Source organism: Oncorhynchus kisutch, linkage group LG12 (genome assembly GCF_002021735.2).
Source record: "Oncorhynchus kisutch isolate 150728-3 linkage group LG12, Okis_V2, whole genome shotgun sequence".
Lineage (NCBI taxonomy): Eukaryota > Metazoa > Chordata > Actinopteri > Salmoniformes > Salmonidae > Oncorhynchus > Oncorhynchus kisutch.
In genome coordinates, this window is record NC_034185.2 from 30102688 (window position 1) to 30124335 (window position 21648).

The window sequence follows — 21648 nt, forward strand, 5'->3', positions numbered from 1 at the left end:
ATTGTATTAAAGAAAAACTTTATTGACCTGAAGTTAGTATTTAGTGCAGGTAAAACTAAGTATATGTTGTTCTCTAGAGCGCATTAAAAAAAAATGATTTAAGCATATGTACTTTGGATGGTGTCCATATTGATCGTATCCCTGCATACAAGTATTTGGGTATCTGGATAGATGAAAATCTGTCTTTTATAAAGCATATCGACAAGTTAGTTACGAAGCTGAGAATAAAACTTGGCTTCTTTTATAGAAATAGGTCCTGCCTCTCGATAAATGATAGAAAGCAGATTATTCAGTCAACGTTCCTAACGGTCCTTGACTATGGAGAAATCTACTGTATATGAACACAGCTGCTACTTCATTAAAGCCGTTAGATGCCATTTATCATAGCGCACTGCACTTTATTACAGGTGACAATTTTAGCACTCATCACTGCATTCTCTACCAGGAAGTTTGTTGGCCCTCTTTGATATAACGTAGGTTGATACTTTTCAATTGTAAAGCCCTTTTTACCAAAAGTCCCACTGTACCTAACATAATTACTAAACTTTAGATGTAAGAGTTACCACATCCGGTCTCAGGGATGGCTAACTCTGGAAATTTCTTTGGTCTCTACCGAGTTAGGTAAATCAGTTTTGACTTTTTTTGCACCTTATTTGTGGAACAATCTTCAAAATGTTCAGAAATGTGAAGTTTTGGTGCCTGTAGGGCAATTCAGAATGCTAAAAGAGAACCCTTTTACCAATGAATGTGTTTGTTTTTTTATGACCGTGTTTTTCTTTCTGTTTGCATTTTGTATTGATATTGATGTGTGTATTTTCTGTAATTTACGTAATTCAGGGCTCATCTGTAAAAGAGACCTTGGTCTCAGTAAAATAAAGGTAAAATAAATAAATATTGAAAACGGGTGCCAATCATTTTGACTGCTTTCTTACTTGCTAAACAAAATCTCATTCTCTTAGCAATTGCATTAGTATAAAATAATATAATTTCCTCATTTTTTGAGCATAAAACATAGTTCAGTATTTGTTTGATAAATTTTATACAGCCATTTTTGCTCATCTTTATCAAGGGTGCCAATAATTATGGGCCTGATTGTACATGTTGGCCTCCACTCTTCCACCCTTTAATCCAGCTGAGGGTGTCATACTCTAAAGATGTTACGGTTTTCTAAGTGTGGTGAAGGAGAGTCGGACCAAAACGCAGCGTGTAGATTGCGATACATGTTTAATGAAAACGTAAAACTCGAATCAATACAAATGCACTACAAAACAACAAACTTAACGTAATGAAAACCGAAACAGCCTATACTAGTGTAAACTAACATAGCGACAGGAACAACAACACTAAGGACAATCACCCACGACAAACTCAAAGAATATGGCTGCCTAAATATGGTTCCCAATCAGAGACAACGATAAGCACCTGCCTCTGATTGAGAACCACTCCAGACAGCCATAGACTTTGCTAGATAACCCCACTAGCTACAATCCCAAATACATACACACCAAAACCCCAAGACAAAACACACCACAATACAAAAACTCCATGCCACACCCTGGCCTGACCCAATACATGAAGAAAAACACAAAATACTTAGACCAGGGCGTGACAAAAGAAGCAGCATCATGTTTCCATTTTTGTGTTAATCTTCTAGCCAACAACAACAATAACAAAACAACAATAACACATCAAACTAATAAATGTGAAAAACTTTTCATCACTTGTGGAGTGGTCTTCCTTAATTATTATGTCTACTGTATACATATTTCTTGCAGTCCACCAATCCACCTCAACTTTGCAGTTATATTGATTCTAATATACAGTACCAGTCAAACGTTTGGATACACCAACTCATTCAAGGGTTTTTCTTTATTTGTACTATTTTCTACATTATAGAATAAAAATGAAGACATAAAAACTTTAGTGACCAAAAAAGTGTTAAACAAATCCAAAACTATTTTATATTTGAGATTCTTCAAAGTAGCCACCCTTTGCCTTGATGACAGCTTTGCACACTCTTGGCACTCTTGCACACTCTTGGCATTCTCTCAACCAGGTAAACCTGGAATGTTTTTCCAACCATCTTGAAGGAGTTCCCACATATGCTGAGCACTTGTTTGCTGCTTTTTCTTCACTATGCGGTCCAACTCATCCTAAACCATCTCAATTGGGTTAAGGTCGGGTGATTGTGGAGCCCAGGTCATCTGATGCAGCACTCCATCACTCTCCTTCTTGGTCAATAGCCATTACACAGCCTGGAGGTGTGTTGGGTCATTGTCCTGTTGAAAAAATAAATGATAGTCCCAGTAAGCGCAAACAAGATGGGATGGCGTATCGCATCAGAATTGTGTGGTAGCCATGCTGGTTAAGTGTGCCTTGAATTCTAAATAAATCACAGACAGTGTCACCAGCAAAGCACCCCCACACTATCACACCTCCTTCTCCATGCTTCATGGTGGGAACCACACATGCAGAGATCATCCATTCACCTACTCTTTGTCTCACAAAGCCTCGACGGTTGAAGCCGAAAATCTCAAATTTGGACTCATCAGACCAAAGGACAGATTTCCACCGGTCTAATGTCCATTTCTCATGTTTATTGGCCCAAGCAAGTCTCTTCTTCTTTTTGGTGTCCTTAAGTAGCAGTTTCTTTGCAGCAATTCAACCATGAAGGCCTGATTCACGCAGTCTCCTCAGAACAGTTGATGTTGAGATGTGTCTGTTACTTGAACTCTGTGAATCATTTATTTGGGCTGCAATTTCTGAGGCTGGTAACTAAAATGTATTTATCCTCTGCAACTGGTCTGCATCCCCACCAGGTAACTCCCATTTCCCCCATTATCCACTGTGCATTTAGCTGTGTTTTCTGTGTGTGTTGCCAGTTCGTCTTGGTTCTCCTGTTCTCTTTAGAACCTGTTTTCTAGTTCTTCCAGTTTTGTCCTTTCTGCCTGGCCTGACCCTGAACCTACCTGCAGTTCTGTACCATACTGACTCTGCCCTGGATGACTGACCACTCCCTGCCCTGGACTTGCCTTTGGCCTACCCCTGTGTACTCAATAAATCTCTGAGACTTGAACCATCTACCTCACGTGTCTAAATCTGGGTCTCACCCTGAGTCATGATAGTAGGAACTGGCCATGACTGACCCAGCAGACTCGGACCAGCTCTGCATAACTGTCTCCTCACACAAGGAGCCAACATTGGAAAACACAAGGAGTTAATACATAACTTTATGGAAGGATTCCACACCTTGGCGGAACACCATGACCATGCCGTCTGTGTATTTTTGGAACAATTCTGCTGACTATCTATTAGGCAGACTCTCAGTAACCACGCTACCAGTGGTGCTTCTCCCCAGCCTACCCAGGCTTCCCAAGAACCTCACTTACCTCTTCCGGAGAGCTACGCTGGGGATCCTGGAACCTGGGAGCAACAATCCACTGTTTGCCTTAGTCTGGCGGAAGTAAGGAAGGTGTTCGACTCTCTGCTGTCTGGGAGATAGGTGGCTTGGAAGCTTGTTCAACTGTCTCAAGACTCCTGTAGTGTGTCAGACTACGTGGTAGACTTTCGCACTTTAGCCCACGAGAGTGCCTGGAACCCAGAATCCCTGTTCGACACATTTCTTCATGGATTATCGGAGGAAATGAAGGACGACCTTGCTCAAAGCCTTGACCATAAGGATCGATGGGTGACTACGGGAATGCAGTAGGAAGAGGAGGTCTGTTCCCGGGCACACACGCCTGTCCACAGATTTTTCCCTCGCTTCCGAAGAACCACGGAAATCTCCAACGTCTCCACTCCCTAGAGAATCTGATGTCACACGAGTTCCCTCAGAAATCATAGAAGACTATCGACTCGCCTACTCCGGTGCCAGTGCAACAGGGCAGGGCTAGATTGTCCCCTGAGGAATGTTTATGCAGACTGAGCTCTAAAAGCTGTCTGTATTGTGGAACTTCAGGACATTATATATCCACCTGTTCAGTAAAAAGCCCAGGCTTATCAGTAGGTACCAGTATGCTGGTGGGCAATATGTGGAGTCTTCCAGCTCCCATTACTCGTACTCCTCTCCATGCTATCCTGTTGTGGGGAAACCGGTCTAAATCTCTCTTTGGGGCCGACAAGAGGTTTATGGACACTACCCTGGTGTCGTGGCTGGGTATCTCCACACAACTCCTCTCCGTTCCCATGGACACCAGAGCATTGGACAGACGCTCTATTGGCAGGGTCACCCACACTACGATTCCTATCAATCTGCGAGTGTCAGGGAATCACAGTTCATGCAGTTTCTACTCATTGAATCTCCTCATGCACCTGTGGTTTTGGGGTTGTCATAGCTCCAGAAGCACAACCCCCTGATCGACTGGGCTACGGGTTCAATCATGGGTTGGAGCCCGTTCTGCCACGCTCATTGCCTAAAGGCGGCACAGCCCGCCCCTGGACGTCCTCCTGGCTTTCGGTAAAGTCACAGATCTCTCTGCCGTTCTCGCAGAGTATTAAGAACTCTGGGAGGTTTTCAACAAGGCCCACGCCACATGTCTTCCTCCGCATTGACTCTATGACTGCACCATTGACCTACTCCCTGGCACTACACCGCCTCGGAGGCGGATTTATTCCCTGTCTGGTCTGGAGACCAAGACCCTGGAAGGGTACATTGAGGACTCACTCGGGGCAAGGATAATCCGTCCCTCTTCCTGCCCTGCTGTGTATTGACTACCAGGCCTTAATGACATCACGGTAAAGAACCCGCTACCACTTCACTCCTCGGCTTTCGAGCGTCTCCATGGGGCAATTGTATTCTCGAAGTTGGACCTTCGGAACGCCAACCATCTGGCTCAGATACGGGAAGGAGACGAATGGAAGACGGCCTTTAACACAGATAGTGGGCACTACGAGTATCTGGTTATGGCATTCGGATTGACCAATGCTCCCGCAGTGTTCTAGGCTCTGGTCAATGTGCTCCGTGACATGTTGGATAATTTTGTGTTTGTCTACCTTGACCACATTCTTGTCTTTTCCCGTTCGGTTCAGGAGCATGTTCTCCACCTCCGACAAGTCCTCCATCGCTTCCTGGAGAACCAGTTGTTTGTCAAGGCTGTTTAGAGTGAAATTCATCGCTCCACTATCTCCTTTCTGGGTTACGTCATCGCTGCCCATGAACATTCAGATGGATCCGGACAGGGTGAGAACGGTGGTGTAGTGGCCCCAACCCACATTGAGAGTGCAGCTGCAACATTTCCTGGGATTATCTGCACCCCTGTGCTTTCCTTTCCTATTGTCTTAATCCCGCGGAGAGGAACTATGGGGTTGGTAACCAGGAACTTCTTGCGGTCAAGGTGGCACTGGAGGAATGCTATAAGGGGCAGAACATCCATTCCTAGTGTGGACACAGCACAAGAATCTGGAATATATCTGCATCGCCAAGCACCTCAACTCTAGGCAGGCTTGTTGGGCTCTTTTGTTCACTCGTTTCAATTTCACCATCTCCTTCCGCCCTGGTTCCAAGAATACGAAGTCTGACACCCTCTCTCGCTTGCATAGCTCCGAAGCTACACCATCTGACCCAGAGACCAACTCTACCTCCTGTCTAGAGACACTTGTCCTGGGTATCGAGGGCCTGGCACGCAAGGCGCAGCGTTCCCAGCCAGGGTGGGGGGGGGGGGGGGGCGGATACTCCGTTATTTGTCCCAGATTCTGCCCAGTCCCCGGTCCTGGAATGGGCTCACTCTTCTAATCTAACCTGCCATCCCGGCTCCCGCTGGACCCTGGCCTTCCTCCGACAATGTTTTTGGTGGCCCACTATGGATTCTGACGTCTCCGCATTCGTAGCCGCATGCACGGTGTGTGATCAGAATAAGACTCTGCGGCAAGCTCCAGCCGGCCTCCTTCAACCATTCCCTGTTCCTCATCGACCCTGGTCCCATATATCCCTGGACTTTGTTACTGGTCTCCCCCCATCTGATGGTAACACCACCATCCTTACGGTGGTGGATAGGTTTTCAAAAGCAGCTCATTTCACCCCCCTTCCCAAGTTACCCTCAGCCAAGGAGATGGCCCAACTCATAGTACAGCACATCTTCTGAATCCATGGACTTCCGCTCAACATAGTCTGCGATCGTGGTCCTCAGTTCTCGTCCCGATTCTGGAAGGCGTTCTGCACCCTCATTGGGTCATCGGCCCGCCTGTCCTCCGGGTTTCATCCTCATTCTAACGGACAGTCGGAGCATGCCAATCAGGTGCCTTGTCTAGGCCAACCACCTGGAGCCAGCAACTTCCCTGCTTGGCCACTGGTCTCTCCCCTTCGAGTGCTCCGTGGGTTATCACCCCCCGCTCTTCCTTGAGCAAGAGGAAGAGGTCAACATACCCTCGGCCCAGATGTTCATCCGCCGCTGTCGGCGTACCTGGAAGAGAGCTTAGTCCAGTCTTCTTAAGACCACCTCCAGGTATCATTGACAAGCAGACCGCCACCGAATCATTTCGGACAGAGGGCATGGCTGTCTACTCTGGATCTGCCCCTCCGGGTGGAGTCCTGCAAACTTTTCCCTCAAATCATTGGCCCTTTCCCTATCTCTAAAATCCTTGGTCCCTTGGCTGTTCATCTTCTGTTGCACCGCACCCTCTGTATGCATGATACGATTCATGTGTCCAAGATAAAACCTGTGCCTCACTGTCCTTTGTCTTCTGATGCCAGTTTGTCTTGTCTCATCAAGCCTACCAGCGTGTTTTTTTTCCAATTCTCATGTTCCCTTTAGTCCCTGTTTTCTAGTTGTTCTGGTTTTGACCTTTCTGCCTGCCCTGACCCTGAGCCTGCCTGCCGTTCTGTACCGTACTAACTCTGCTCTGGATTACTAATCTCTGCTTGCCCTGGACCTGCCTTTGGCCTACTCATGTGTACTCAATAAATCTCTGAGACTTGAACCATCTGCCTCACGTGTCTGCATCTGGGTCTCACCCTGAGTCATGATAAATATAAAATATATTTGGATTTGTTAAAAAATTTTGGGCTACTACATGATTTCATATGTGTTATTTCATAGTTTTGATGTCTTCACTATTATTCTACAATGTAGAAAATAGTAAAAAACCCTGGAATGAGTAGATGGGTCCAAACTTTTGATTGGTACTGTATTTCAGAGCAGTTGATAGTAATGTTGCATTAAATACAATACACTATCACCTTGTGTTATTTTGATACTGTATTTTAACATTTAATTAACAAAAAATAAAACATTAAGATGTATTGATGGCATAGCCTATGTCTTCACACCCAGGAGCTAATACTTAGCTGTTTGTTAGCTGTTACTGCTGTGAATCATTTTGGATAAGATACCAACCTTGCACAAATCTAAGGGCAACATGTATCCATTATTTTTGTCAAAATTGCTCAAGCTCACTAAATTTAAACAAATGATTTGGTTGGAAATTGTTGATGGACGGCAATATTCAACCCATGTCTCTTATTTTCAAGCAGGACAAAATATTATAGCATATAGTGGTATTGTACAACTGAGGTAAGTGTCTAGTCACAGTGAAACTTAATTTCCATTTAGTTGAGTGATGAACAAGACTTGGAAGTGTGGCAACAGAACACAGCATGGGAAGAAAAGTTTCAGCACACCTGTTCCCACGAACTGATGCTTTTTTAATCCAAATAGACAACGTTTCAACAGCTATTGATTAGTGTTTGTGTGTGGAAGACCAACATTTCATAGTGCCGTTAAGCTGAGACATTGTAACGTTGGCAAATCTGCTGGTACTCAAGATGTACAGTACAATACAGCAGCATCCATCTTCAGAGCTTGTGCTGTTAGGTGACCTAAACTGGGACATTTTTACCCCTTTTTCTCCCCAATTTCGTGGTGTCCAATTGTTGTAGTAGCTACTATCTTGTCTCATCGCTACAACTCCAGTATGGGCTCGGGAGAGACGAAGGTTGAAAGTCATGCGTCCTCCGATCCACAACCCAACCTAGCCGCACTGCTTCTTAACACAGCGCGCATCCAACCCGGAAGCCAGCCGCGCCAATGTGTCGGAGGAAATACCGTGCACCTGGCAACCTTGGCTAGCGCGCACTGCGTCCGGCCCGCCACAGGATTCGCTGGTGCGCGATGAGACAAGGACTTCCCTACCGACCAAGCCCTCCCTAACCCGGACGACGCTAGGCCAATTGTGCGTCGCCCCAAGTACCTCCCGGTCGCGGTCGGTTACGACAGAGCCTGGGCGCGAACCCAGAGTCTCTGATGGCACAGCTAGCGCTGCAGTGAGATTGTGAGATTGAGGGCATCCGGGAGGCCCGATGCCCTCAATCTCACACAAACTATCAATGAACCTACCAGGTAAAACCCCAAATCCGTAACACGGGCACCCTCATAGATATCATCCTAACCAACCTGCCAAATACACCTCTGCTGTCTTCAACCAGGATCTCAGCAATCACTGCCTCATTGCCTGTGACCGTAATGGGTCTGCGGTCAAACAACCACCCCTCATCACAGTCAAACGCTCCCTAAAACACTTCAACGAGCAGGCCTTTCTAATCGACCTGGCCCGGGTATCCTGGAAGGATATTGACCTCATTCCGTCAGTAGAGGATGCCTGGTTATTCTTTAAAAGGGCCTTCCTCACCATCTTAAATAAGCACACCACATTCGAAAAATGTAGAACCATGAACAGATATAGCGCTTGGTTCACTCCAGACCTGACTGCTCTTGACCAGCACAAAAACATCCTGTGGCGTTCTGCATTAGCATCGAATAGTCCCCGTGATATACAACTTTTCAGGGAAGTTAGGAACCAATATACACAGGCAGTTAGGAAAGCAAAGGCTAGCTTTATCAAAACAGAAATTTGCATCCTGTAGCACAAACTCCAAAAAGATCTGGAACACTGTAAAGTCCATGGAGAATAAGAGCACCTCCTCCCAGCTGCCCACTGCACTGAGGCTAGGAAACACTGTCACCACCGATAAATCCGCAAATATTGAGAATTTCAATAAGCATTTTTCTACGGCTGGCCATGCTTTTCACCTGGCTACCCCTACCCCTGTCAACAGCCCTGCGCCCACCAGAGCAACTTGCCCAAGCCTCCCCCATGTCTCCTTCACCCAAATCCAGGTAGCTGATGTTCTGAAAGAGTTGCAAAATCTGGACCCCTACAAAACAGCCGGGCTAGACAATCTGGACCCTCTCTTTCTAAAATGATCCACTGAAATTATTGCCATTTCTAGCCTGTTCATCCTCTCTTTTGTATCGTCTGAGATCCCCAAAGATTGGAAATATGCCGCGGTCATATCCCTCTTCAAAGGGGGAGACGTTCTAGACCTAAACTGCTACAGACCTATATCTATCCTACCCTGCCTTTCTAAGGTCTTCGAAGGCCAAGTTAACAAACAGATCACCGACCATTTTGAATCCCACCTTACCTTCTCCGCTATTCAATTTGGTTCCCGAGTTGGTCATGGGTGCACCTCAGCCACGCTCAAGGTCCTAAATGATATATCATAACCGCCATCGATAAGAGACTATACTGTGCAGCTGTATTCATCGACCTGGCCAAGGCTTTCGACTCTGTCAATCACCACATTCTTATCGGCAGACTCAACAGCTTTTGCTTCTCAAATGATTGCCTTGCCTGGTTCACCAACTACTTCACAGACAGAGTTCATTGTGTAAAATCGGAGGGCCTGTTGTCCGGACGTCATGTAGTCTCTATGGTGGTGCCACAGGGTTCAATCCTCGGGCCAACTCTTTTCTCTGTATACATCAATGATGTCACTCCTGCTGCTGGTGATTCTCTTATCCACCTCTACCTAGACGACACCATTCTGTATACTTCTGGCCCTACTTTGGACACTGTGTTAACTAACCTCCAGGCGAGCTTCAATGCCAAACTCTCCTTCCGTGGCCTCCAACTGCTCTTAAATGCAAGTTAAACTAAATGCATGCTCTTCAACCGATCGCTGCCCACACCTGCCCGCCTGACTTAGAATATGTGGACAACTACAAATACCTAGGTGTCTGGTTAGCCTGTAAACTCTCCTTCCAGACTCACATTAAGCATCTCCAATCCAAAATTAAATCTAGAATCGGCCTCCTTCACTCATGCTGCCGAACATACCCTCGTAAAACTGACTATCCTACCAATCCTTGACTTCGGCAATGTCATTTACTATATAGCCTCCACCACTCTACTCAGCAAATTGGAAGCAGTCTATCACAGTGCCATCCGTTTTGTCACCAAAGCCCCATATACTACCCACCATTGCGACCTGTATGCTCTCATTGGCTGGCCCTCGCTTCCTATTCATTGCCAAACCCACTGGCTCCAGGTCATCTATAAGTCTTTGCTAGGTAAAGCCCCACCCTATCTCAGCTCACTGGTCACCATAGCAGAACCCACCCATAGCACGCGCTCCAGCAGGTATATTTCACTGGTCACCCCCAAAGCCAATTCCTCCTTCGGCCGCGTTTCCTTCCAATTCTCAGCTGCCAAAGACTGGAACGGACTGCAAAAATCACTGAAGCTGGAGACTCATATTCCCCTCACTAGCTTTAAGCACCAGCTGTCAGAGCAGCTCACAGATCACTGCACCTGGACATAGCTTATCTGTAAATAGCCCATCCAACCACCTCATCCCCATACTGTTATTTATTTTATTTATTTTGCTCCTTTGCATCCCAGTATCTCTACTTGTACACTCATCGTCTTCACATCTACAGTGGGGCAAAAAGGTATTTAGTCAGCCACCAATTGTGCAAGTTCTCCCACTTAAAAATATGAGAGAGGCCTGTAATTTTCATCATAGGTACACTTCAACTATGACCGACAAAATGAGAGAGAAAAAAATCCAGAAAATCACATTGTAGGATTTTTAATGAATTTATTAGCAAATTATGGTGGAAAATAAGTATTTGGTCACCTACAAACAAGCAAGATTTCTGGCTCTCACAGATCTGTAACTTCTTCTTTAAGAGGCTCATCTGTCCTCAACTCGTTACCTGTATTAATGGCACCTGTTTGAACTTGTTATCAGTATAAAAGACACCTGTCCACAACCTCAAACAGTCACACTCCAAACTCCACTATGGCCAAGACCAAAGAGCTGTCAAAGGACACCAGAAACGAAATTGTAGACCTGCACCAGGCTGGGAAGACTGCCTTTGCAATAGGTAAGCAGCTTGGTTTGAAGAAATCAACTGTGGGAGCAATTATTAGGAAATGGAAGACATACAAGACCACTGATAATCTCCATAGATCTGGGGCTCCACGCAAGATCTCACCCCGTGGGGTCAAAATGATCACAAGAACGGTGAGCAAAAATCCCAGAACCACACGGGGGGACCTAGTGAATGACCTGCAGAGAGCTGGGACCAAAGTAACAAAGCCTACCATCAGTAACACACTACGCCGCCAGGGACTCAAATCCTACAGTGCCAGACGTGTCCCCCTGCTTAAGCCAGTACATGTCCAGGCCCGTCTGAAGTTTGCTAGAGAGCATTTGGATGATCCAGAAGAAGATTGGGAGAATGTCATATGGTCAGATGAAACCAAAATATAACTTTTTGGTAAAAACTCAACTCGTCGTGTTTGGAGGACAAAGAATGCTGAGTTGCATCCAAAGAACACCATGCCTACTGTGAAGCATGGGGGTGGAAACATCTGCAAAGGGACCAGGACGACTGATCCGTGCAAAGGAAAGAATGAATGGGGCCATGTATCGTGAGATTTTGAGTGAAAACCTCGTTCCATCAGCAAGGGCATTGAAGATGAAACGTGGCTGGGTCTTTCAGCATGACAATGATCCCAAACACACCGCCCAGGCAACGAAAGAGTGGCTTCAGAAGAAGCACTTCAAGGTCCTGGAGTGGCCAAGCCAGTCTCCAGATCTCAACCCCATAGAAAATCTTTGGAGGGAGTTGGAAGTCCGTGTTGCCCAGCAACAGCCCCAAAACATCACTGCTCTAGAGGAGATCTGCATGGAGGAATGGGCCAAAATACCAGCAACAGTGTGTGGAAACCTTGTGAAGATTTACAGAAAACGTTTGACCTCTGTCATTGCCAACAAAGGGTATATAACAAAGTATTGAGATAAACTTTTGTTATTGACCAAATACTTATTTTCCACCATAATTTCCAAATAAATTCATAAAAAATCCTACAATGTGATTTTCTGTTGTTTTTTTTCTCATTTTTTCTGTCATAGTTGAAGTGTACCTATGATATATATTACAGGCCTCTCTCATATTTTTAAGTGGGAGAACTTGCACAATTGGTGGCTGACTAAATACTTTTTTGCCCCACTCTACCATTCCAGTGTTTAATTGCTATATTGTAATTATCTTGCCACTATGGCCTATTTATTGCCTTACCTCCCTTATCCTACCTCATTTGCACACAATCTATATATAATTTTTATATTGTATTATTGACTGTATTATTCCATGTGTAACTCTGTTGTTGTTTGTGTCGCACTGCTTTGCTTTATCTTGGCCAGCTCGCAGTTGTAAATGAGAACTTGTTCTCAACTAGCCTACCTGGTTAAATAAAGGTGAAATAAAAAATTAATTAAAAATTAAAAATTGACAGCCTTGGGAGAAACCTGGGCCTTTCTCCACAATAGTGTGTGTTTTGCACAAGTTCATGTTTGGTTCCCTCCGTTCTCTAGGCACTTTAAGTGTCAGCATCAACCGTGCCATATCTGAAGTAGGGCATTCCTATTCTGAGCGACACATGGAAGCAAAGTTTGCCATCAAGGGTCAGCTTTTCAAAGAATGAAATCAAGACCCCCTTTGGAATATGTCAATAACATTGAGCTGCTGCTTTTTCTCCATTCGCCTGGAGGACAACACAGAGTGCAAGACATTTTCAAATCCTCATCCCCTCACGAGGACTGCAATCTGATAACTGCTAGTCTACTGTTAAAGTGTTTTGACTGCACACTGCAGACACTACAAAGTAGGTATAGCATGCCAGTAGGGTTTGTATTCCTTTAACCTTACTCAAATTGCCTTCAGCCACATTACTTTATGCTTATGTTAACAGCCATGTTATTACTCAGCTGTATAGGGACAGCATGCATGCTTTCATCAATTGCACTTTACACTAAGTTGCTTTAGCCACATGATTTTGTTGATTTGGTCACCAGCTACAATGTCATTATTAAGCTGTAACCGCAGATCCAAAGAACAATGGTACACAAAACAATGACTTTGTGGAAATTAATGGTTAAATTACTGTTTATAATTGTATACTAGCATAGTTACTGTAGAGAAATGACATCAAGACAAGCCATGAATCAACCTAAGCATGTGGTATACAGTTTATGATTCTTTCATTTCAATTTATGAAATGATTAACTAATTTGGAGGAATATGATGTAATGCGATTGGTACCGCTGTCTTACTCTATCATAACCAAAAACTAAGGACATTCTTCTCCATTAGTTTTGTTTTTGTTGTCATAGGAGACTTAGTAAACAAATGATGTACAGCTTAAAATCAAATCTTTGTTCTCAATTAAGCTTTTGGCTAAAGTACCCTCCCGTCAGTTTGATATAGGATTACTATTGTATGATGTGCTGATTTTTGGTAAATCCCAGCACTAACACTTATCAAGAGCTTGGTTTCTAAGTTAAATGTACGGAAGAATATTAGGGCCAAGTGAAGAGATAATTAAGCAGTGATGTGATTTTATTTGTTGCATGGATAGTACTTTAAAAACTCAAAATGCTTGAAATAGTTGAAATTGAGAATAAAGTAGAACATTTTAAATTAAGTCAAAATAAAATTTTGTGAATAAAGTAATTTTTTCTCTTCGCCTGGCCCTAATACTCTTCTGTAAAATTGTGTTAGTGTTAGGTAAAAAAAAGAAAAGTTAAATAAAATCTTATTTGTCACATGCGCCGAATACATTTTGTGTAGACCGTGAAATTCTTAGATTTAAAAAATAAAAGTGACTTTTACAAATAAAAGTAACAAGTAATTAAAGAGCAGCAGTAAAAAATAACATAGCGAGACTATATACAGGGGGCTATCAATACAGAGTCTATGTGCGGGGGCACCGGTTAGTTCAGGTAATATGCACATGTAGGTAGAGTTATTAAGTTGACTATGCATAGAGGATAACAACAGAGAGTAGCAGTGGTGTAAAAGAGAGGGGGGGGGGGGATTCTACCAACCTGTAGAATGTAAATAGTCTGGGTAGCCATTTGACTAGATGTTCAGGATTCTTATGGCTTGGGGGTAGAAGCTGTTTAGAAGCCTCTTGGACTTAGACTTGGCGCTCTGCTACCGCTTGCCGTGTGGTAGCAGAGAGAACAGTTTATGAATAGGGTGGCTGGAGACTTTGACAATTTCTAGGGCCTTCCTCTGACACCGCATGGTATAGAGGTCCTGGATGACAGGAAACTTGGCCCCAGTGATGTACTGGGCCATACGCACTCCCCTCTGTAGGGTAGTTGCCATACCAAGCAGTGATGCAACCATACCCTCAATGGTGCAGCTGTAAAACCTTCTGAGGACCATGCCAAATATTTTCAGTCTCCTGAGGGGAATAGGTTTGGTCATGCCCTCTTCGTAACCGTCTTGGTGTGCTTGTTAGTTTGTTGGTGATGTGGACACCAAGGAACTTGAATCTCTCAACCTGCTCCATTACAGCCCCGTTGATAAGAATGGGGGTGTGCTCGGTCCTCTTTTTCCTGTAGTCCACAATCATCTCCTTTGTCTTGATCACATTGAGGGAGAGGATGTTGTCCTGGCACCAAATGGCCAGGTCTCTGACATCCTCCCAAAAGGCTGTCTCGTCATTGTCGGTGACTGTCGTATCAGATCCACAGATGATGCAATCTCAATCCCACTCCACACTACCCTTTCCCACCTGACAGTCTTGACATTCATATATAAATATTAAAAAATTGTTAAAGCAGTTTTACTTTGACATGCACGTGCTGTTAGTGGTATTGGTTGCATACTGAATCGTGTTTTAAAAGTGTAGTTCAGTCCACTGTTGTGTCATCAGCAAACTTAATAATGGTGTTGGAGTCGTGCTTGACCGTGCAGTCATGAGTGAACAGGGAGTACAGGAGGGGACTGAGCATGCACCCCTGAGCGGCCCCTGTGTTGAGGATCAGCTTGGCAGATGTGTTGTTACCTACCCTTACCACCTGGGGGCGGCCCGTCAGGATGTCCAGGATCCAGTTGCAGAGGGAGGTGTTTATTCCCAGGGTTCTTAGCTTATTCATGAGCTTTGCGGGCACTATAGTGTTGAACGCTGAGCTGTAGTCAATGAAAATAATTCTCACATAGGTGTTCCTTTTGTCCAGGTGGGAAAGGGTAGTGTGGAGTGGGATTGAGATTGCATCATCTGTGGATCTGATACGATGGTATGCAAATTGGAGTGGGTCTAGGGTTTCTGGGATAATGGTGTTGATGTGAGCCATGACCAGCCTTTCAAAGCACTTCATGGCTACAGACGTGAGTGCTATGGGCAGTAGTCATTTAGGCAGGTTACCTTCGCTTTCTTGGGCCCATGGACTATGGTGGTCTGCTTGAAACATGTTGGTATCCACACTATGTTCACAACACTGACTTTGCAAAAGGTTTTATCCTCAATCTTTAAACTCAAAAATGTTTTGAATTACCTCTTTGGCAATAGCACATGCAGTACATATGTCTCACAGTCTTGACATTCATATATAAATATTAAAAAATTGTTAAAGCAGTTTTACTTTGACATGCACGTGCTGTTAGTGGTATTGGTTGCATACTGAATCGTGTTTTAAAAGTGTAGTTCAGTTTTAGTGAATTTCATTGTCATGACTTTTGTATCCTTGCAAATAGATCAACCATGGCTGTGGCCAGCATGCCCATGCCTGGAAGGATGGGCACCCCTAGAGGTCTTGATGACTACAGTCTTTACAGCGCCCTGTCAGATGAGGAGCTGATGCAGCTGGTCATTGAACGCAGCCTCACTGAGGAACACAACTCTATTAACGCCATTCAATCATCCCCACCTGTGTATTGGCAACCCAATTACCAGCCAAACCAATTTACCACCAACGAATTTATGACTAATGTCAGGCACCCCTCTGCAACAAGGCACATGTATGACTTTCCCAGAGCCAACCCGAACCCAGCCAACCCACCTCCAAACCCCTCACCTGCCAACCCACCTTTAGCAGACCATATTATGTGAGTCTGTCAACCCTTTATCTTATTTTGACAATATGTATGCCAGATGACATGAGATACACTGAGTGTACAAAACATTAGAAACATCTGCTCTTTCCATGACATAGCCTGACCAGGGGAGTCCAGGGGAAAGCTATGATCCCTCATTGATGTCACCTTTTAACCCCCTAGAGTCGATTGACACACCGGTGCGTCATTCTAAGTTACATAACAAAAACAGTTTTTTTTTGCATTGGATGCGTCTCAATCCACCGCATCCGCCAGTGTTGCACTTCCGCATCTGCGGCGAATGGTGGGAGAGCTAGAGCGGTGTCACACCATGAGACATTCACAAAAATGTGTCTTCTCACAAAAACGCCTGTAGCATCTGAACGGTTTGACCTACAAACTATGTAAAGGGGAGACTCTCACGAACACGATGGTGTTCTCTGTTTTGTTCTAAAATTCAGACAATTGAGACATGGATTATGTATGTTGGGCCATTCAGAGGGGGAATGGGAAAGATAAAAGATTTAAGTGCCTTTGAACAGTGTATGGTAGTAGGTGCCAAGCGCACCGGTTTGAGTGTAGAGTCCATGTCCCGACAAATTGAGGCTGTTCTGATAAAAGAGGGTGCAATATTGGGAAGGTGTTCCTAATATTTTGTACACTCAGTGTACACTGACTATACCAAACATTAGGAACACCTTTCTCATATTGAGTTGCATCCCCCCTTTCGCCCGCAGAACAGCCTCAATTCGTCATGGACTCTACACGGTGTCGAAAGCTTTCCACAGGGATGCTAGCCCATGTTGACTCCAATGCTTCGCACAAAAGTTGTCTGGATGTCCTATGGGTGGTGGACCATTCAAGATACACACAGGAAACTGTTGAGTATAAAAACCCAGCAGCGTTGCACTTCTTGACACAAACCGGTGCACCTGGCACCTACTACCATACCCATTCAAAGGCACTTACATTTTTTAACTTGCCAACATTTTATGACCATTTTCCCCTTAATCTTTGTCTGTGCCTTAGAGATGTGAGACCCCTGGTACCTGTGATTGAGAATGGTGATTTAAAGGCCTTAAAAGAAATAGTGAAATGCAATCCAAAGAGTCTCTTTGTACCAAATGAGGATGGATGGATTTCTCTACACGAAGCTGCATATTACGGTCAAGAAGAATGCCTCAAGATTATATTAAGAGGTGAGGGTGAAACAAAGAAAAGTGTAATTGAGAATGGTTTCTAGTTTTTAAACTATTTTATCTTCCTGAATCTCAGGAAGACCCTTTATCAGTACATGCTGATTGTTTTTAACATGCTTGGGTCTGTTATATTTCCCACAGCCCATCCTGGGATAGTGAACACATGTGGTACATGCAATCAGACCCCACTTCTTTTGGCTGCCATCTTTCACCATGTGAATTGTGTGGAGTGCCTTCTAGACAGAGGTGCAAATCCCAACATTGCCAATAACGATGGAGAAACACCACTCTTGAAAGGTAAATAACTGATTTCAAAGCTGTTCTGTCAAGAGGTTCAATATTGAACAGTGTGATATGAAACGCAGCCAGGTTGTCTGTATGACTCAACTCTGTGTTAGCTCTGGGGCGAACAGTTTTGAGGTCTCAAGCTAGGTTACTGGTCATACCGGTGAAGTCCACCACTGTTTATGTTTTACAAACAGCAAATCCAACCAAAGTTATCTGTGTTGTTTCTCACATTCCGTTTTCAGCTTGTGGGAAGCCCAATGCAGAGATTGTAGACCACCTCCTAAAGTATGGAGCCTCAGTGCACAAGGCTTGCGTTCAGGGTCTGACACCTCTCCATGAAGCAGCCGGGCATGATAACGTGGAAATTTGCCAGATGTTGTTGGATGCCGGTGCCAAGCTTAATGCAGCCAATATCTACGGGATAGACCCTTTCTTTACGGCAGCACAGAACGGGAGAGTGGAGGCGTTGTCTTTCTTGATCAGCAAAGGTAAAGTTTTCAAATTTTGACAACCAACTTTAAGATTATTTTAATTGATTATATTAAATAAGCAATATCACTTTATCCATCCTCAAATCATGTCAATGATGTCCAAAGTCATGCAACAGGTGACAAGCCCTTATTGAATACACTTTTGGGAATGCATGACCCTTTATGACTTTGAACGGCACAGTGTCTGTGTGCGAACACATACAATTGTTGATCCATTAAATAGTCCCAATGGCATGAAAATGAAATCCTACAACCCAAACTGAACCTGAAAATGGCTTCTATGTTCAAAACCTATTGAGTTTCCTAGTATCGGATGCCTATATCTTGAAGAAAGTATTCCATTCCTTACAACGCCATGAATAGATTAAAAAATAACCATTAAGCATCCAGACGATCTGTTGCTGGTGGTGTTACAGTGTTGCCACTTTTCCAGTATTTCAACATTGTATTCATTTGGACTATTCTCCTGTGTATTGTAGGGGTTGATATGAACTGCCAGGCATGTGATGGGGCAACACCCTTGTACGAGTCAAGTAAGAATGGTCACAAGGAAGTTGTGGAACTGCTTCTATCTCAGAAAGCAGATGCAAACCGAACAACCAAGTCTGGCCTCCTGCCTCTTCATGTTGCTGTCCAGAAAGGACATTTTGAGTGAGTGCAGTGAATTAATTGATTGGTTAATTCAAAGCATTGATTTCTCTTTAAAAATATATATAATTTAAGTGTGAAAAGTGATCTCTTTGCTTCCCTTTTGTAGCATTGTATCCATGCTGATCCCTGCCACTAGTAAGGCCAAAGTTCAATGCAGTGGCATCAGTCCCCTCCACCTGGCTGCTGAGCACAACAGGGACTGGATTTTAGAAGTGCTTATCAAGGGAGGATATGACGTCAATCTCCAGCTGGCAGAAGACCGATCCAAAATGTATGAGGACCGTCGCAGCACAGCGCTCTACTTCGCTGTCGCCAACAACAACCTAGAGGCCGCAGAAATGCTTCTGGAGGCCGGCGCTAACCCCAACCTTGACATGTTCAACCCTCTTCTTATCGCTGTGAGGCGGGGTTGCATGGAAATGATCACAGTGCTGGTGGAGCATGGAGCTAACATGAACGCGTCCATCCTCACACACCCCTGCTCCTTCCCGGCAGTAGTCATGCTCGGTATGAAGTATTCACAAATCCTGAAGTATCTGATGGACAATGGCTGCGATGCCCTTTCCTGTTTCGACTGCACATATGGCAGCAAGCCACATCCACCCCTGAAAAATGTAAGTAGAGGCAGAGGCTTCACCGAAACTTTGCGCTACGCTACCGATGAGGACGAAGCTCCAATCAACATGTACATCCAGGTAGGTTGGGTTAATATGCAATACAGACAGTTTGCTGGTCTATTAGTTTCCAATTCCATCTCAGCTCAATACACCTATTATTGGCTGTTCTTTGAATCCAATTTGAACCCTTTATTTTCAGTTCTGTGAGATGATCAACGATCCAACTATAAGTTGCTGGGCTGGACCCATCATAGACACGCTCCTGGATTATGTTGGCCATGTGAAACTCTGCTCCAGGCTGATTGAGCACCTGGATAGCAACCATGACTGGGCAGGGATCAAAGTGAAAGCAAGTAAGTGAGCTTATGACAGCGATCTCCACTAATAACAGAGCTTGGAGTATTTCATTTACCATGATATAATCATTAGGGTCTGTGTTCACTTAGGGTCAATTACCTTGAGAAATTAGCATGTATCGCAAAGTTTCATGCAAATTAAGCATGGGTGTCAATGGGATATGTCTGCATGATGTCAGGTTGCTCATGAGTATTTGTTTTCTAAGGTTATGCCCTTATTTTTGTACTGTTGCATACTTGTTACCTTGACTATTCCCATGTGTGTTAACCAGATAAATATGTTGCTCTCCAATCGCACAGTCCCTTTAATAAGCAACTTCTTTGCACTTTCTTTCAGTGCCACCATATTCACTGATGAAGCTGTGTAGGCTGAAGATCCGTCAGCAGGTTGGAATCCCCAGACTGAGGCACATTGACACTCTGCCCCTCCCACCAATACTAATCAAGTTCCTTAACTATAAAAAGGGAGATTGACTGAATGTCTAAAATCTATTTTTCATTTGTCGATTCCATGACTCGTCTCCAATAAAAAAAAAATGTATATTGTATAAGCCAAATGAGATGAAGAGGGAATGTATCTTTGCCCAGTTGCATGCTGTTTAATAGGCTTGATTTGATATTACAATGGCAAGAGTAACATTTTAATGAACCTATTGTACATTGTATGTATACATTTAATATTTTAGAGGTACACTCTTAGCATCTTTTTTCTATCGAGAACCTTAAAGGGTTCCCCGGCTGTCCCCATAGCAGAACCCTTTAAAGAACCCTTTTTGGTTGCAGGAAGAACCCTTTTGGTTCCATGTAGAACCCTTTCTACAGAGGGTTTTACCTGTAACCCAAAAGGGTTCTACCTGGAACCAAAAGAGATTATCCTATGGGGACATCCAAAGAACCATTTTGGAACCCTTTTTTCTAAGAGTGTAGAATCCTTGGGTTTGGTTAGCAACAGCCACACTGACTCTTATGGCCTACTAAATTCATGTTTACCCTGCGCAGTGAGATTTTTTTTTACACTAAAAGAAAGTGAAATTGCTTCGTAGATGAATGAAGCACAGCTTGGAACGCTTCTTGGGCAATCAGAACAAATTATCAATACGGAACCATCTGTTTTTTAATGGAAGTGATATAGTTATTTGTATTGTGTAGGTTGGTTGGTTGTCATAGGCGGGAGCTATTTCAGTGGTTTATTTAAACTTGTAAAAAATTAAAAATTGGCTGAAGTAAAATTATTGATGGATACTGCAGATTGACAGATGTATTATGACTCATGCAATGCTAAATGCTATCATTTATGCTTGCTTAAAGCATTAAAGCACAGCCATACAATGTCTAAAAACAAAAACAAACACTAAACAAAGTCTTAACATTTTGTTTAAAAAGTCAATTATTTTATTTGATCTACTACAGTAGTTGAGGGCAGAGTCGACGTGCATCAGGCTGTATATATCTGGTGTTCAAACAATGTAATATGAAATAAAATTATAGTTTTGATGTTGATTGGGAACTTGTAGAAAATGTACAGTCTGTGTTTTGTATTTGGAAAAAATACAAAAATAAACAAGGTTGAGTATCTCAAAATGAGATGTCTGTGTGTGCTTATGACATCATGTAAAAGAGGGGCGGAACAAGAATAAGGGGAAGCCTTCAGACCAAGTTGACCTTTGACCAACTCAGGTAAACAACTTACATAGCATCATCTTGTACATCATATTGACCTTTTCTTTGAAGTAAACTTTCAAACATTATCCCTTATTATAATTCAGATGAAGTCTTAGAAATGCATAGCTCTACTAAACACTATTCGAAATTGTAAGGATCGACGCTGGAGATGAGAAGCAAGTTCAGGGAGTGAACATTTACTGGAAAATGGA

The 21648-nt window shown here is 43.7% G+C and overlaps 1 protein-coding gene across 1 annotated transcript; it reads left to right on the plus strand.

The window, feature by feature from the left end:
• The first annotated feature begins 12814 nt into the window (after nucleotides 1-12814).
• On the plus strand, nucleotides 12815-21355 carry LOC109900854 (ankyrin repeat and SOCS box protein 2-like). Its single transcript, XM_020496712.2, has 9 exons — nucleotides 12815-12951; nucleotides 15834-16184; nucleotides 17202-17371; nucleotides 17513-17668; nucleotides 17902-18147; nucleotides 18630-18801; nucleotides 18908-19496; nucleotides 19618-19771; nucleotides 20112-21355. Exons 2-9 carry the CDS (start codon nucleotides 15841-15843, stop codon nucleotides 20246-20248), a joined length of 1968 nt encoding a protein of 655 aa, XP_020352301.1. The 5' UTR covers nucleotides 12815-12951; nucleotides 15834-15840; the 3' UTR covers nucleotides 20249-21355.
• The last annotated feature ends 293 nt before the right edge of the window (nucleotides 21356-21648 follow it).